The sequence below is a fragment of the Cebidichthys violaceus genome, unplaced genomic scaffold (assembly GCF_023349555.1).
Source record: "Cebidichthys violaceus isolate CVI_PGR_0920_01 unplaced genomic scaffold, fCebVio1.0.p SCAF_17, whole genome shotgun sequence".
NCBI lineage: Eukaryota > Metazoa > Chordata > Actinopteri > Perciformes > Stichaeidae > Cebidichthys > Cebidichthys violaceus.
In genome coordinates, this window is record NW_027176340.1 from 7,180,471 (window position 1) to 7,199,234 (window position 18,764).

Sequence of the window (18,764 nt, forward strand, 5' to 3'; positions counted from 1 at the left end):
AGAAGTTAGAGTATCAGATTGTCCTTGCATAACAGTGGTCCTCTATAGAAACAATGGATTTTGAGTTGGAGCGGGCAGTATCATCTATTATCCTGAGGGAATCCTGATATTTATGTCAATTTGTGAAGGAAGCTGTAGTTCTTTTCATTGTTATGATGCTGCTTGAAGTAAAAAGAAACAAAACACTGAAACCGTTTATGATACAAGAGAATAAATATTGTAAGATTAACTCATCAGTTTGTTTAAATACATGCGTGGTGTTGATTGTTGTAATGTTTCTGTGACTGATTCATTTGTGCAGAATTATGAAAACCATGCGATTTGATTTTACAGTAAATGTTCCTTATTGCTGATGTTTGGATGATGATAATTATGTACAATGTTCTGTACATTGATCCTGACTGATAGAGATTACGGGTCTTTACCTCCACTTTCAACTGTCTCATCACTGTTACAGCTCTGTGATGTATTCACACATACGTATATGTTACATACTATATATAATATATATATATATATATATATATATATATATATATATATATATATATATATATATATATTGTATGTAACATCATCGTAATAATTCAGTTCATGCTCAAAGCTTTGGGATTAAACAAGTCAGTTTTGGATCTTCTTCGAGGCTGTGGCGAACAAGCTTTACATAACGACCGGTACCAGATGGCAGTCAGTCAGCCAGAACTCGCGGTTGGCTCTGCCATCTTTACCCCCTTGTCTCTCTGCGGACTGACAGTTGACCCAACATGTGCCATGTCTGCATGGCAGAGAAGAAAAACAAGCATTTCTAACATAACTACAAGCCAAACATTGTTGATTACTAGGGCGAAATCTCAAAGTTAAATGTGCAATCTTTGAACTAGACATGCACTGTAATGCTGTTACATCTTTCCAGGCAAGAAGAGATGAGGCAAGACTTCTCTAAACTGTTTGAAGCCCATTTAAATGCGGAAGTGTCTCATAGCTAACTCTTGTGTAACATTCATTCCCTGAGCAAGGTGAATGAGACGGGTTCAGTTAAACCTGAGTTTCCAAGGCGCCAAGGCTTGTTGGAAACAAAAGTGAGCTTATGACGTGTGTTTAGTGGCAGTGCGTTCAGTAACAGCTGTTTGAGGCATCGCTTATAAAAACGGTAACCATGCAATCCACCAGTTGGTGTTTCTATTCATAGATGCAAAGAAGTGAGATATAGAGTCCTGCAGCATAGCAGTGAAAAAGTCAGTGGATTATTTTATAAAGACCTGTAATGATGGAGACATTCTGAGAAAGATGTCCATTTTTAAAGTACCGTCTTTTAGCACATCGAGAGAAGCCAGTCATACATGCACACACACACACACACATAAGATGAAAGTTGAATAATATAAAACTTGCAGCATAAGTCTTAAAAAAATGTCTCGATCTAACTCTGTTTCAGACACTCTCCAGCACACACTCAGCCACCCAGACGCACACAACAAACAAGGTTTAGGTTTTTAGGATTGTCAGACCAAATGTTGCCCTGATAATCTCGTTGAGGGTGTGAAGTTCATCGGTTCATTTTTGGAAGATAACTGTATCCAAGCCTCTCTTTCATTCATCCATTCAATCCCCCTCCAGCAAAGCCCAAATCCCACCAGCACCTGTCACTCGCTCAGTTTGGCATCACTGGCAGTCTGTTGGCCCGAGACTGGCTGTTAGACCCACACAGCTGTGTTGTAGTCAAACAAGGGCTGCATTTTCTCCAGACCAGTCTCTGGCTGTCTCCTGCCTAAATACATCCCAGCAAATGGCTGCTGGTGGACCTGGGGGAAGTGGTGTTGGTGGATCCTCTCTGCTTCAGCTAGATGAGAACACGGCCTGCCTTTGCCCTGCTGTCCGTTTGCCCAGAAGGGCAGGTAGAAGCTGCCTTTTGAACTTTTGGGAGCCACTTTCTTTGGCCTTTTGAAGAGGTCTCCCTCTGGCAGCTCCGGAGCCATCCAGCCGGGCCTCTCCTTGAGCAGCTTGTCCCTGTCGGGTCGGACGCTGCGCAGGAACTTCTTGAAGATGTTTGTGGTTAACGAGAACTTCCTGCAGATTTCCTGTGAGCGGCTGAGGCGGAGAGGGTGAGCTGGGGTGTCCGGTCTGTCCGCCCCTCCGTCCACTATCCTCTCCTCTCTCCTCTTCCTCATCTCCTCTTCTTCCCCCTCCTCCCTCTCCACCTCGGGCAGATCCAGCCAGTTGCCCACGAGGTCGGCGAAGACGTTGTCGCCCAGCACTAAGGGCTGACGGTTGCGGCTGCGACTCATGAGCGAAGAAGTCCAGTCGCTGGCGTCATCTGTGCTGTCCTGGGAGTAATCACTGTCCAATGAAGGGCCTTCTCTGGAGAGGCTGTACAGGATCCCAGGCAGGTCCACTGCCTGAGCACGACGGGGAGCCTGTGGCTGAGTGTAGGTTTCCTGTGGAAGGTTTCCCACCATTGGTCCGTAGAAATCCACCTGCGGGGCGGAGTATCCTGACCACCTCTTGGGTATAGACTCAAGGTCATTCTCGCTTCTCACGCTTCGTGCGCTTCTTTCACTACCCTCGCTCTCACTCTCAAGGCTGGATGCTGAGGAAGACGAGGTTCCCAGGCTGCTTCTGTTTCGAGACAGGGTCCTGTCTTCTCGGCTGAAGGCGTTTCTGCTCTCCAGAGACGGCCTTGGACTCGGCGTTGGGCTCGGGCTGGGCTCCTCGAGCATGGTCTGGCTAAAGCAGGACCCGTGATCCTTGAATGAGGTGGAAGCCGCTGTAGCTGATGCTTCAGGAGGAGCTGGATGTGGGAGTCCTCGGTTAATGGGCCGACCGGAAATGTCAACGTTTTCTAGCGCTGTCTGAACCTGAAGGAGCTTGAGTTCCTGGAGGGCTCCCATCATTGAATTCATCTGAGCGTGGAGGCCATCTCCGGCTTCTTTCATACACAGCTGCAGGGAGACAGAGAGATAAAAAGATAGATATAGAGATGATGAGTGACAAAAAAATTTAAAATGTCCACATCGGTTTAACAGCTAAAGACCTTGTAGAGGTCGTCTTTTCATTCCTTTGACTCCTCAGCCTCCTTCAGGACACATATCATCCATCAAAGACTGATTTCTTCACTGTCCCCCCCTCTTGTTCATCATTTATCTCAGCAATTGCACAACTCCAATTACATACCATCGACTGGCAGTATCAAAAGCATTACATTCATGTCTTCATGAATACAAATCACAATTACAGCCCTGCTATTTGTCTCTGTGTCGGTTAGACTCTTCTCTTGTGTGTTTCAGGGTGTGCACCTTGTTTAATTATGGGTCATGTGACCTAGTTTTGGATAACAGGCCAGGGTCCCATATGGCCTTAGCACGAGACAGGATCCAACCCATGACAGCTGTAAAACAGACTAGCTTTCCATTTTTCCCCTCAATCTTATACTCTTTTCTATCTCCATTTCCCATCCACTTACTTTAATCCATATTTGCTCTTTGCTCTGGGCTCTTTGTCTTCACTCTTACTTCCTTCTGTGCAGCAGTAATACACTCTTCTCTTATCCTCCTCCTCTCTCTTTCTGCTCTCATCTGTTTAAGAGCCTGTGTCATGTGATCCTGGACTAACCGTTTTCTCCTGAAGGCAGACAGAACGCCCAGTGGCAGCATCCTGACCTGTGTCTTAACTTGTAGTCTTGAATCATTTGACCCAGACCTTTGAATCATTCTCTTGATCTAACAACAGGTTTATCTTCTTCTAAGAACATGCTCACATTGGCAAACGAAGCAACTGATTGAAGAGTAAATCTGCCGGGAGGCCTCCTTTCTTTAAATAAATAAAACATCCGTGGGAAGATGAGAGGAAGCATGCAAGGAATTTAGAAAAACGTGCCAGAGTCTGTGGGAAAAGGTTCGTTTGAAACACCTACTGTAGGCAACTGTGATCAACACTTCTTTTCCCTATAAACCAACTCGTTTGTCAGGATCCGTCGGTTAAACCGCAACAACATAGATAACGTCAACTAAACATAAATGCAGATTATTACACATAAAACAGTTCTATATAATGAGAACGAAAAGCTACTTAATATTATTACTTAAAAATATCCAAAAATAAATAAACACAAATTTGCAGGATAAATATAATAAATCTATAGAATTGAAACCCAAACCTTACCTTTTATAAACTGTCACAAAGCAGGAGGTATAGATATCCCTGTCTGTCTCTCTGTTGTTGTTAGTCTGCACCTCTACCAGCCTGTCACTGTCTCTCACCTTTCAAACGGATCTGTCTGACGGCCCCTATATGTATCTCTCTCCAATCGGGGGACACCACTGGGCGTGACAGCCAATCAGCGTTGCCCGTCTAGACTGTAATCCCCAAACGGTGGGGGGGGGTCACTCAGGCGGAAACAGACCGACAATGAGAGGAGCAAGAGGGGAGACTGCGAGTGAGAGGAACGGTGAGAGTCAGCCGGATGAGTAGGGATGGGAGGGGGGTTGTGTGTGAGATGGGGAGGGATCCCTCGCCATATGTTTAGATGTCGAAGAGAAAACTGTTGATGGATTTAATTATGGATGACACCATAAGAATACATGAGGGGGTGTGTGTGTGTGTGTGTAACATCACCAGGCTGTGATACTTAATCTTGAGGGAGCAGTGATTGTGTCGACCCCCAGGGTGGGAAAAGTCGCTGCGTAGGACAACTGGCAGTACGGCATCATAAACAAAGCAACTTATAAGCACTGTGAGAGAAGGGACTGTTGCAGAATGATAATTTTCTGGGAAAACAGACATCTGTAATTGCTAAAAAAAAAAAAAATCTTGGGTTTCATTTAGATAAAAAAAAACTAAAATCCAGCCATGAGAAAATGTGCAATATTGTTGTAAGCCTCCTAATATGTTTGAAATATATTGAATTGTATGGTGAAATGTTGACTTTTCTTGGGGGATGGCTCTGCCAGTTATTTGTCCTGTCCACCGCTCTGGTCCACCTATGAAGTTGACATTTGAGTTTTTTGGTGAAAGAACATTTGTCCCCTTGAGAATGAATGATTACCACTTTAAGCGCAACATTCAGATTGAAAATGTATTTTTTTCAGCAATTTTGGTTTGTGAACAAACCTGCAAAACTAATGACATGCACATCAGCTTTACTTGTGTGAAGTACTAATTAGCAAATGTTAGCATGCTTACATGCTAAACTAAGATAGACATACACTGACTACCAAATCGCATACTTACTAAAACATTTAGTAAATACTGCCGCTGCCCTTACAAAGTACGTACTGTTGCAAGCAGTATGGATTCAATTGGTAGATACTGCTTCATCATAACATTGCACCTTAAACGTTGTCCCATGCTGGCTTGCATACTGCCAAATCCAACATGAAATGCTGTTATTTTTGGTATACTGTATTTGACATACTATGTATTGGGACATACTAAATCTTTTTCTGGCACACTAAATAGTATGGTTGTATGGGTATTGGAATGCAAAGATATTTGGAGATAGTTCATATTATGCCAGAGTGTAAACATTGTCATTGTGAGTATTTTACCATGCTGATGTTTTAGCTCAAAGTAGTGCTGTGCCACAGTACAACCGCACAGATCTGCTAGCATGGCTGTTGACTCTTAGCCCTCTAAAATTGATTTAAAATGATATTTGACTTCACAAAACCTTTTGGAACAGTGACACTTATATATATTATATTAATACTATAAGTATTCATTATATGATGTTTTATAAATCATTAGACTTTAGAGTATTTTATTGATTATTATTATATAATCTATGAAAGAGAATGGTCTAAATCCAGAAGAATTATATAACACAGAGAAAAGCAGGACATATTTTAACTCTAAAAGCTTGTACTAAAGAATGTTTGGCATTTGTCCTTGATAAATTGCTCATCAGAATTGGTGTCAATTAATGTTCTGTTAATCGATACTCACATGGTCCGTATGTTGACACTTATCCAATACCCTGCACCATTAACATTAAACCTCTGGGTTAAAACACTCTGCTCATCACTAACATATGGCCGAGTAGGTACACGGGGGCGTTAACAGCCTCTGAGATCAGATAATAAGCCTATCAATGCACATGCTGGGAACAAAAGCCTCTGAGCTTCCCGTTGCATCGCTAAATTAGGCAGCGAAGGTACATGTAATTAGCACAATCAGGTTGTCTCTTGTCTTCGTGCCTTCCACATATGGCTGACTTCAGTAGCTGTAATTGGCTGTGTCCTGGGAGAGGCTGGTAGAGAGCACATAATTACGGTTTACTTTCCTCCACATCAAAGGTCAACAAGTCTGAAGACAAGATGACGTGCGGAATTATGTATTGTCGTTACATCTTCTGAGGCAGAGATGGGGCTTCAGTGAAGTTTATGCAGGGATCAGCTGAGGGATTACCACACGCTGAGCTGCTGGTGAAATCTGGACCACTTAAATGCATTAAATCTGTTTTTGAAATATTATCTGCAGTCTAATAGGGCCTCACCTGTTGGCACACGCCAACCAAAAACACCTTAATTTTACACTCACATGCAACTTTCCCATTATCCCCCAAAACGCAGGCGTATCCCCTTGGTTATTTAAAACACACTGAGTTGTTTACTGGCATTTCTATTCTAAGGCTACATTAATAATTCATATTGTGCCCTGCGGAACAAACAGAAGAACAGTAGTAGACTAAACCTTATTATTCCACCTTTACCGTACCAACTAACTCCAGGCATTCCACCGCTGCCATTTCAAGGCTGAACTTTGTGGCCCAAATATGTCAGCCTTTTGAACCTTCATTCTGCCGTCTGCTCGGGAAAAGCAAAGAGTGACTTTAAAATAGGGTCCCGCAGCGGTTTCTAGTCTAAACACGGATGTTGCATTCTTGAGATGTGTCACTTTTACAATGTGTGAATCAGCTCAGGACCTCATTAGGACAAAGACACAGAGGATGCAGGCCTGACAGGACCTACACGAGCACCTTGAGGTCTTACCCAGAATAAAATGGAGATGAGAAAAAACGTCTGTCTAATCTAATTAAATAAGAGAACTGGGGTGAAATTGGGACTGCAGGACATTTCTGTACTACCCAGAAACACTGGCATCAATTACCCAGTCTTGTTAAGTTTAGTTAAATCTTCTTTTTGAACTTAAGCCTCCAAACTACTTCAGCCATTTAATCTATCAAGCGTGTATTTCTAAAGATAATTTTTTTTAAAGCAAACCGAGTGAAAGCCTGCTGAATGAATGAAAGAAAGGCGGACTGCGTGTCCAGATTCTCCCCCTTCGTCCCCCACTATGTCTTCTTTGGCTGCAGCGATGCCAGCCAACCAGACATAATTGGCAATTAAAGACTGAATGCTTCAAAGTGTAAAAACAATGGCTGGCAGTATTGAATCAATGTTGAATGGAGACTTATTAAGAAGTTCTGGCCATTTTAATCTAAAAAAGGAAATTGATTGGTGATTCTTTATTTTATATTCTCATGTGAAGGGTCCATACCGCGGAGATGCTTTCATAAACCATTCAATATGCATGCAAGTAAATTAAATACCACAAAGTATAAATAAATCAATGCTCCTCCTGTGCTGTCTGCTGAGATCGAGCTCTCTGCCTTCATTGCAGCCCTTGATATTACCTCCTTCAGTTATGAAGAGAAAAAATAAATTTGCTGTGCAAACACACTGAGCTCCCACATTCGAACATGTCCAAACACACCTCGCTTGAATGAAGTCAGTGTCTTTTATAAGGCATGCCTGTGTGTGCTTGTATGTTGTGTTCACTGGTATACATTAACTGTATTGTTAGATGAGAAATAAACACGCAAACCAGAACTCAAAAATAAATCGGCGCTCTATTCTGGCTGTGAAATACGGGCTATTCACTGTTGTTGTTTATCTGTTATTGGCTCTTGGGGGAGGAAATAGTGAGGCCAAGGTTATCAGACCCAAAAGGTCTTCCTGTTTAGAAGGAGCTAGCCAGCAGCTAGTGTACTCCACCCTCCCTCCACCTCCACCCCTAATTAAAAATGAATGGTGGGCTGTGTGGGTCAAGGACAGGAATGGGGTCTCTGTCCGTGGGACACAGAGAGGGTCTCTGTGACTGAGCTGCTGGACACGCCACAGGCCGCTGTGGACAGCCCCGAGGTTACGATCAAGAGGGCAATAAAGCTGTGGAGCATTCACTGAAATAAATAAATGACTGTGCACATGGCAATGAATGCCTCTTTGACGAAAAAGGTTACATGGTGACTCTGTTTGGTCCAAATGTCCTCAGGGTCATGTTCAGGAGAGGAAGAAGTGTGAATAATGTTCGACAAAAGAAAACGGGTCACAAATACATCTTGTAGTATGTCTATACTTAACAACCAATTTGTCATGACATCTTACAAGATGTATTTGTGACCCGTATTCTTTGTCATCTGACTTTTATGCTTGTTATATTTAATATAGGAATATGCTACGCTTGCATGTCTCGCTATATAATGATTGCTCACATAGGGTTGGATAGTCTATAGACCTCACTGTGAACAGTTTTCATTGGAACTACTTTGTATCAGAACAAAAACTGTCCCTTTTAAAACAGATTCTATTCAAACCAAATTCATCATTCCTTCTCTGCCCAGCAAAGACTCCCTGATAGCCTTTTCAGAGACGGGAGGGGGTTTAATAACTTGTTTTCTGCTACAGCTCATTTAGGCCGTCACAAAAACGATGCTGCCGTGGGAGACACAGGATGATTAGGTTCCGTATCATCATCTTTGGCAGTCAGAAGATATTTGGAAAAATCTGGGACCCAAATCTGTTGTCTTCCTGGCTGAAAATCCTCACTGGAAGCAATAATTGTTAGATAGATCTTTGATAGTGCAGTCGTTGACGTCAGCACCTTGTATGTGGGCAGTGAAAGTGCACGACCAAATCTCCAGCCCACAGTTGTAACATCCAGTGTGACGTTCATTTTGTAGAGACTCCAGATCCAGCCCCCTCTTAGTCTAACATCAAAAGCTTTCTGATGAGTGGCATTATTATAATGCAGTCTTTAAAGCTCATCGAGTTAAGTGATTTATTGGTAGTGTATAGGCCTCCATAGGTTTGAATGCATTTTGTTATCAAACGCATCCATACTGTATGTGTCAGTTGTTCAGTGTGGAATAAAAAGCATTTTGGAATTTTTGAAGTTTGTACTGTATGGAGGTGCTTTGTTATACACTGTGGAAGTGAATGGGCCTCTTTAAATGACAAAAAAGCTGCAGTCATTCATTTTGTTTTAATTAACAATGGATCAAAGAAATATGTGTGATTTATTGTTGAACCCACAGAGAATTAACACCCAAATCTGCAATTTACCTTCACTCTACAGAGCGTTTTAGCATGTTTTGGTTTTACCGCATGCAATGTTACTGTTTTGACTCATTGTTATTTTTCAGGCAGCTGATTTTTTTAAAAAACATATTACCCACTCTACTATCTCCTGTATGTGTCACTACGCATCTGTATGATGACATTTTTGCCACAACAACTTTATACGTTGATTATTTTTCAATATTCTCTTTTAAACTTGTTCTTCTGCCCCCAAGTGGCCCAAAATCAAGCAATGCTACTTTGATACGTTCTACAACACATCTTCCATTTTAGTAGCAATTTATTTTGGCCAGACAAAGCAATAACCTGAGACAAAATGTCATTTGAAGGCCCCAAAGACAGAAGAACATGAGAGAGCACAATATTGCCCAAAACATCAGTCAGAGCAATACCCATGACAATAAATTATTAATTAATTTCTTCAAAAACGCAGTGATAAAGCAGGTTATGTGCGCACGGTCTCATAATGATGAACAGGCTTTGTAAAAGCCATCTCAAACACAATGATCACCCATGCAAAACCCCACAGCTGCCACTTAGAGCTAGGCCAATTTTAGCTGAGGGGAAGGAAGGGCAGGTTGGAGTGCAGGAACCATGAGGGAGCCACCAAACAAACAAGCTTAAAGTTATACCACTACGCTTCTTTGTTTTGTGTGCAGTTTTCTGATCCCACACCCTAAAGGTAACAAAGAACGTTGCAACTTTGAGGTACACAAGCTTTCCAGACTACACCGTTTTTTTCTCAGATTTCATGACCTCATGCTTGCTGGCTTTGGTGTTGAATTCCAAGCTGACAGTTATGTTTTTGAAATGTGCCTCAGGTGTGAGAGGGATAAAGGAGTATGATGCATATGAAATCTGTTTCAGCAGTGATGACACCAAAAGGTTTGACTTATGCTTTAGTGTCTGAAATGCAGGTGTGAACCCGGCATTTAGACAAGATGACTCAAAGACATGTCAGCATTTGTATCCTCGACTTTAAGCAGGCAGGAAGGGCTTATGTTTTTTTTTTTGTGTTGTGAATAATGAGTCACGCATGGGCTCAAAAATATTTCATTGTTAGCATTATATCCTGAGGATTTCTATGGAGCCTTGCAGAGCTTTTTATAGCAACAAATGGGAGCTAACAGCCTGTTTTCAAACTCTGTTTTCAGTATGTACAAAGATGAAAAAACGATGATACACTGGAACCGACTTAAAACCTGACCCGTCAGCTTTGACTTTTAGCATCACTGGCATGTTGGATGTGGTCAGCAGTAAGAACAAATTGCCCCAGACCTCAAGAGTCAAGGGTCAAATGCTCAAGCGTGACCTGACACTACCCCACACAGACTGCCCCCCCCCCCCCCGACCCCTGACACAGTGTTCACACTTTCGTATGACACTCTTCTTCTTTTGGAGATAAAGGGTTTCAGGGTGTCTACTATGGAGAACTCTCTTCACAGTTGTAAGTTACGTGCCTTTTACACAGACTTTGAATGCCATGCTCCCATTTGAATAATGCTCCAGACACTGTAAACTAAACTACAACGTGAACATATAAAGGACCATACAAGCGTTTTGTTTTTTTAAGTTCCAGTTCCTTATTTACATCATGAGTACTTCACAAAGTAACCTTTTTTAAAATGCATGCTGTACAGTTTTAGGTGTTAGGATGTATTTTTTGCACCAGTTCCTGGCAGCCATTAGTGTCCAAGCGTTCACATTTTCATAAATCAATTAGCAGACTCTTGAAACCTGATTCCAGACCTTTGAATCTCTGCCCACAATGTTTCAAAGAGGTTTATTATTGTGCTTATTAATGGCTCCCGGTTTTGAAGATGGGATTGAGAATGAGGACATAATTTTCTTGTGAACTCCGGGAAATATAGAGACATAAAAATTGCCGTAAAAAGATGACAAGTGTGGATGAGATCGACACAGCTGTTCATGTCTTTTAATGGTGACTTACAGAACAGAATTCTTTTTTTATTAATGTGAAAAACTGCTTACTTTGTCTAGAGACCACCATAGCTTCCTTGCTGAGGGAAACTGACATCAGCTTGACTGATGCGTCATTCATTACTGATTAGGGCAAGGTTAGGGTTAAATATCGACCCCTCTCAAACAGAAACAGCTAACATAAACACAGTCACACAGAATAATACAGTGAAATGAAAAGGCAATTCAGTCTGACCATCAGGCTCGTTGAAACTTGCCTTAATCGTTCAGTTAATTCACTGAACATCACGTCTGCATTCATTATTATCAAAGTTATTGTGGCATGGGTACTGTAGCGCCGTCAAATTAATCTTCAATTCAGCAGAATTATCAAGATGACGTATCTTTGACTAAATTAACTAAGACCTGATATTGAGTGTGATGGATTACACAACTCAAGCAAATTTCAACAGTCTACTAACTGATCTTATAGAGATGAATGGCTTATAGAGAAGAACTCAATGGCTTCCTGAAACTGTAAATGTTTTAAACAAAGCAGCTCGATCTCAAAAAATGGTTATCTGTGATTAAAGGTGTATGTGCTTTGTAGTAAATGAACAATGGAAATTCAAAACTACACCACAGTCTAGTCACAAGTGATACTGAAGAACCACTCGTCTCTGCAGCAGGTGTTAGTCGGTTGTTAGATGTTTGTGAACTCTGCGTTACAGATGGAGCTGGTTTACCGCTCTCAAGTGGGCACTGGATGAAAATCCGTCACAGTGGAAAGAAAAGTGACAACCTTGGCATAGACACCCCTCGCTTTTCTGAACAACAGATTGCATCCCACATGGCCCTTCGCAGGGGGATCCTGCCTCGGCTTTTTAACCGGCATCTGCTCTCTGTTCTCCTGTTTGATCCCCGGCATGGCGCAACACTTTTTTCATTATGTTACCAAACTGCGATATGGCAGCTATAACACAACATGTCCTCCTGGCATCAATGTCTACTCCCCTAAAATCTCAAGTGCCACTTCACAGACGTGAGGCTAATTTGGAGAAGCAAATTCACAGAAGTCACAGAGCGGATCATGTTGCAAAAACACGCAGCCATGCGAGGCTTTTCTGTGGGCCAGTGGCTGGATTGAAGGGGAACAAAATCTGTGTCTGCTTTGAAGAAGATTCCAAATGAAATCTGTGCCAGTTAAGGCTCCTTTGAAAATGGGTCTACAGTGTGTCACTGCCAAATGATTGGGTGTGAGTGTGCAGCTTCCAGATTTTGCTTTCAAATTTCAAGGACAGGGGTAAGAGATAGCACTCTAAATGTGCCACCATCAAACACATTTGTTTATTATAGGATAGGAGATGTGAGCATATTAAATAAGGGAGACTCACAAATGTATTTAGGGTATTATAATGTGATGAAATTCACTGTGACTGCCAATTTCCCTACCTTCTGATAGAAAGACTTCACCACAGGATTGCCAGCAGCTAATGATTTTTGTCTTCATTGGTTAATCTGTTGTTTATTTCGAGATTAATCAATTATTTGTTCTGTGAGAGTTCAAGGTGAGATCTTCAAATATCCTGTGTTCAATCAACCAAAGACCAACCAAAGATATTCAGTTTAAATTGATATTAAAAGCACCAAATCATCACATTTAAAGAGCCAGAACCAGCAAACTCTTGGCATTTCTGCTCTAAAAGTAAACAAACAATTATTATTTTATCAAAACAGTTGCTGGATGATCGATTAATCGACTGTTCACTAATCAAACCTTGCAACACAGGATTAAATATGCTACGAATCTTAAAACTATTTATTTTAGGATCCATATGACTAAGTGAGAGAAGAGGAGAAACTATCTTGTGCTCATTAAGCTTAAAACATCTGTCCCATATGCGTGGACAGAGAGGAGGAGGAGGAGGAGGATATGTACACATGCCTCTGGTGCGTTTTAAGATTACACAGATTATAATGCGATTAAAAAAACAAAAAAACGCATGCACCCCCAACTGAAGCTAAAACACTAGAATATGAGCGATATCTGTCTGGACACATAATATGCGAAGAAAGCGCCAAAAATATTGTTTTATTTTGAATGTTTTTGAAATGAGAAATGAATCTATATTTCCTGTTGGTGCCATGTTGCACATAAACAAAATGCTACATGTGCAATATGAACATTATAAAGTAGGACCACATCCCTCAGTGCTGATTGCAATAGTAGAAGTACAGTAAATAGAACGGAACATACCAGTTCTTGCTTCAGTCGCCTCAGACACGCGTCCATGTTTTTGCATTCTGGTTTGGAGAGCTGTTGTTCCATTTTTTGAAATGCACGAATTTCAGAAGAAACGCTTCGCCAGTCGCCGCTCGAGCATGTCTCTGAGAGCTTCCTGCTGGGCAGGGGAATTAAAAACAACGCTCTCGCGGAGAGCAGACAACAATTTGCAATTGGAGATGCGCAAATCCTGCTGAGGAATGCGCGCACGGCTCGTGACTCGAATCCTGTAATTAAAAAACAAACAAACACAACTACTGATGACGAAAATGCGTTTACTCCCAAAATGTTAATGAGGTCCTTCTTGTGGCTGCATCCAGAGACTCGGTCCGTGTGTGTGTGTGTGTGTGTGTGTGTGTGTGTGTGTCTCGGTGGCCGCTGCTTGGCTACTGTCAGCCTAATGTATGTGTGTGAGAGAGTGTGTGTTGCTCAGCACGTTTTTCCCCTCTGCTATTTCCCCATTGAAGAGTAGAGCTTACGTTGCCCATCCAATTTCCTCCAATGAGTGAGCCTCTCAGGACGGACTAAATCTCATTCAAACTGGGATCCGTTGTTTAAAGTAGATTTGTCTACTGCAGCTTGTAATGATTTCGCAGAAAAATGAGACTAAAACATCTGGAAATATTTGAATCAAGGTTGAAAGAATTGATAGTGTGGGGCAACTGAAAGTAGCATAAGAAAAGTAAACATCTCTATCCCATAATGCTGCCCGACCAGTAGAATAGCTTATGCAGCCACTGTTGCAGCTCATTGGACTGAAGGAGGAAGTTTAAGGAGGATGTGAGTAAAAGAAACCATACGTGTGATGAAACGGGCCATAGGGCCAGTTTCCTGGCCACCTTCACTGCGGTCGGAGAGGAAACACCTGAGCCACAGGCTTTTGTTGCGTGACCCGGATATAATGCTTCATTGGCAAGGGAAGGAAGAGTTGCATATACAAGGAACCCACCTGGAAGTTGTTTGTCAATTCCTCCCTCACAATATAGATTTGATATTTATGAAAGCACATGAAGTAAACATTCACTGCATCTCATCCAATCTGAAGATGTCAAGGAAACTATATGAGGTCTCTTTTACCTTGAAATGATTGTGTGGCTGAAAAGAAAAGGAAGGAAGGAAGTTTAGGGGAACTACAATATTTACATTAAGGAAAATGTAATTTATTGTGTTTTGTCTGTATTGGTGAATTCATAGAAAAGCTAATTGTACCAAGCAATGGAAGAGCACTGATTGTAATCTTGCTTAGTTCTTTGATAGGATAGTTTAAGATTACTTTTAAAATGTTGCTTATTTTAGACTATTTTACTCAAAGTTATTTCATGCCTGCTTGTGTTTGAACATTTAGGATTTGAGAACTTTGTCTTCTTTAGAAAAACTGAAAATCTGTTAAGATATTAATCAAACAAATTCAAAAGATACCCAGCTCTATAGTGCAAAACTAGATGAGGGAGACATGTAATGCATCTCATACATGATAAAATCAAAATCTGTTTTGCTGCATGTTCCTCCCTGTCCAGCGAAGATGTTTGCTGACAGTCAGGAAACTTAGTGCCCTCTGACATTCTTCTGTCGTCTGGAAGTTTTCATGTCAGGCGTGATGTTTGTGATGCATCAGAGAGAGAGAAATAGATTCAACTCAGATTCCAAAAAGCAATGAAACAGGAAAAATGAAGAAAATCATCTTGGCATAACTTAACTTCTGATGGAGAGGAAGATGCTTGCATGTTTTATTCGGTTATAATTTATTGTCATGTCAGCACTTTGCATATTTATAGAGTTCTCTGTTGTGTTCATACAGCTGATTTCTAACACTTTCTGTTTGTTCAGTGACTTTGTGACTGCAGCTTGGTTGTTTTATTAATAAAATCAAAGAGAAAAACTGTTCAAATACAGTAAGGGATACTTCCAGCCCTTTGAACTTTTGTCTTATTTGCAGATGTAAAATCAGAGTGTGAAGATGCTGTACTTATATCTTTATCAGTTGGGAGTGAGATGATGACTCCTGGGTCTAATTTAATGTTCAGCGAGCTGCTTTGTGAATCGGAACAATTTCATCCCAAATGTGACCTCCAACCTGCAGCTGCTTCTCCTGCATGTGTCCACTTCCTCCCAGCTGTCAGTATAGCACCATACTGGATTAGGAAGTGTCTCCTCAGCTCACTCAGCACTGAAACACACAGTCAGTAAATGAAGCAGCAACAACTGTTTAACTCTGCTGACTTGTGTGTGTGTGTGTGTGTGTGTGTGTATATATTTAGTACAGTACACTGTTGTGTCCTTTATGGGACTCACTGAGTGTTACGGCTTGTTTGGTTATCTAAACTTTTTGTTGTTGTTGTTGTTGTGGCTCAAAATGAATCAAACTACCAAGAAAAGACAAAACATAAATGGACTTGCAATGAAACCACCATAGATGTCATTCTAACTCACACACGGCCATTGTTTTGGTTGTAAACAGAAACTGAAGAGATTAAACCTACACTATGTTACAATTAAATAATAACTTACTTATTTTGTCCTTTGCTATATATCAATTTGGTTGCTTTGTCAATATCCCAAATGATACTTTGGGTTGTAAAACCTAAAGAAATGGTGTCCTTTGCCACCACTAGTGCATGCGAGTCCTGTTGTACCAAATTGGCAACGTGCTGCGTTTTGTAATATGAGATGATTGTAACTCTTTGACAAGTTTCACTAACAAAATCAAACAACATACTTGCGTTCCAATAGTTAGTCAGGAAGAACTAACTTATATGCAATTTGCAAGCAACAATCATTTGTGAAACATGACGCTGCCCCCGTTTATGACCTGTGTGTAGGCAGTGCTTGCAAATTGCTTTTGTAAAACAGGCATTGGATTCATTTTGAAATTCCAAATCCGGAGTCATCCCAAGTCAATCAGTATGAACTGAGAAGTAATCGTGACTTCAGGGTTAGTCAGCGAGGTTTAAAGTTTATCTTCATTATGCATCAGGTCTATCAACGCTCTGACTGTGTGTGATGTGATGTGATGTGATGTGATGTGAGAGCACTTACCTCTTGGTCTTATGTCATTTCTCTGTACTGTAGTTGTGAGAATAATTGAATAGAAGATGACATGCTTTCATGTTTTTAGATTTAAAAGAAACAGGATCAGGCACTGTGATGATGCAATGTTTTGCTGTTAATGTACTAACATGCCATTCCCAAACTGTTGAATATGAAATAAAACCACATCAGTCTCCTGAACTGTCTACGTGACGTCTTTATATTATCATGTTACATAAAACAGCAACTGTTCCACAAGCAGACTGATGAAAGATGATAATGGGAAGAATAAAAAGGAATCCATTAACTTGAGTTATGACTTTATTACTCAGTGCTTTTCATTACATCATCAGTCAGACATATTAGATTCCTTATGAGGTGGCAACAGGTCAGGGATAAAGTATGCAATGTAACAGGTTCTTAGAGTTTTACTAATATTAAATTCAGCACTAGAGTTGATTTGTTTAATGGCAGAACGTTAATCGTCAACATTTTGGTGATTAATTAATTGTTCAAGTAATTTTTTAAGTGTTACGTTCTATCTTTGGGTTTTTGACTGTTGGTTGGACAAAAGACATCTGAAGACATTGATTTTGACTCCGAGAGACACACAATATGAATCACCTGCCTCATTTAAATGTGGGAGGAAATGTATTAAGACCATACTTTATATAATTCTCAATTCATTTTTGTATTGTTATTGTTATTACAATTATTATCTAGTTTATAATTAGAGTTCACACTGTTTTACTTACAACTGTTGAAACATGAAGCATTGGGGGTTATGAACACAGCAATGACATGTCGTAAATAAAGTAGAAATTACTGCATTACCATTTACTAGAAGCTAAACAATAACTTAATGTTCCTTGCTTTAAATACATACATATGTGGCTCTAATTCAGTTGTGCATATATAGGGCCACTGTGTATTGATTATTGACCTTTTGGTTTTTACAGTTTGTCCCTTTTTAAAGCAGATTTACTAGTCTGCCACTGCTTGTTAGTACACCGCCATCTAAAGGTCAGGAAGTGTCACCACAGGACTTGCTGTAATTGGTGTTTAAAGTAACTTTTACAGGACCGCAATGTCTTTGGTTTAAATCTGGCCATGGGCCTCAGCTGCATGTCAATCCAGCATGTCAATCTCACCCCTCATTTCCTGTCACATCTCTACTGTCAATTCTCCAATGACAAAGCATGACAAAGTTGCGTTTGTAATGCATTGCGTCACAGTGTGGCAGCGGTTTGGTGAGCATGGGAACAAGGCTTTTTGCAATGGCTTGTTCTGTAATACGTTTTCATATAGTGACAGAGAGGCAGTAATTGAGTCAAACATCCTCACGTCTCACATCATTGTAATTAGATATATTTTGGCTCTTCACCGTATCAGAAAATCGGATCTTATGAATGTTAGGCAATTTATTGTAACTAATAACGTTTATAGAAGTTCAGAGATATAAAACACAGTATATCCTTTTAGAAAAAAATTGTATTCGATGCCCTGCTTGAATAATTTCTCCCACAATGAAGCTGATCTGAGTTTTTATATCCAAGCTGAATTAGTCATAGTCTGTGTGAGTCATCCAGTCCTTCTATGTGAGGACATGAGCCAGACAACCACTAATGATGGAAATATGCAACAAAGTCAGACTCGATTTTGTGGCCGGCAATGAGCTGACAGTAACACCTGGTCAAGTACATGAAAGTGGTATTTAAGAGGTGCGTCAGAAACATAACTTCCCTTGGACTTTGTGCATCATATTATGTCAGGTTTGTTGTTTTTGCTGGGTGTTCTCCAGCTTTGCTTTTTATAAGCTTTATGTTTACCCAACTAGTTTGGTCATATAATGTTCATTCATTATTTTGTGACTACAGTTTGGATTTTGTTTCATATTTAGGATAATAATAACAAGTTAGGATTGTATTAATTTAGATTGAAATTTAGTATAAGTGTGGTGAGAAGTATTATGAGTACACTATACATTTTGGATCAATCATTAAAATATGATAAATGCAGTGGGAATTTTCTCGATATTAAATAAAAAGAAAGGGAAGCTGTGATGTATAAAAAAAAGTAAAGATTATAATAGTAGTTACTGAAACAGATTATATTTTTTAATGTCACTCACTGGTATTTTGTAAAAAGTACTATTCCAGGTTAGTGATTTAGACACATTG

The 18,764-nt window shown here is 40.5% G+C and overlaps 1 protein-coding gene across 2 annotated transcripts; it reads right to left on the bottom strand.

Annotated features, from left to right (window-relative positions):
* Window positions 1–574: 574 nt before the first annotated feature.
* inka2 (inka box actin regulator 2) lies at window positions 575–14,016 on the bottom strand. Of its 2 annotated transcripts, none has more exons than XM_068712415.1 (2): window positions 13,531–14,016; window positions 575–2,939 (listed from the first exon to the last, which is right to left on the bottom strand). In XM_068712415.1, exons 1-2 carry the CDS (start codon window positions 13,600–13,602, stop codon window positions 1,695–1,697), a joined length of 1,317 nt encoding a protein of 438 aa, XP_068568516.1. In that variant the 5' UTR covers window positions 13,603–14,016; the 3' UTR covers window positions 575–1,694. The 2 variants fall into 2 exon arrangements, with proteins under 2 accessions (XP_068568516.1, XP_068568517.1); XM_068712416.1 differs by lacking the exon at window positions 13,531–14,016 and adding an exon at window positions 4,159–4,229.
* Window positions 14,017–18,764: the final 4,748 nt, after the last annotated feature.

Excerpts from the sequence above, each read along its gene's own strand:
- inka2 (XM_068712415.1), bottom strand. The coding sequence starts at position 13,602 with ATGGAACAACAGCTCTCCAAACCAGAATGCAAAAACATGGACGCGTGT. Across the intron at positions 2,940-13,530 it reads GGCGACTGAAGCAAGAACTG|CTGTGTATGAAAGAAGCCGG; the intron begins GTATGTTCCGTT and ends GTCTCCCTGCAG.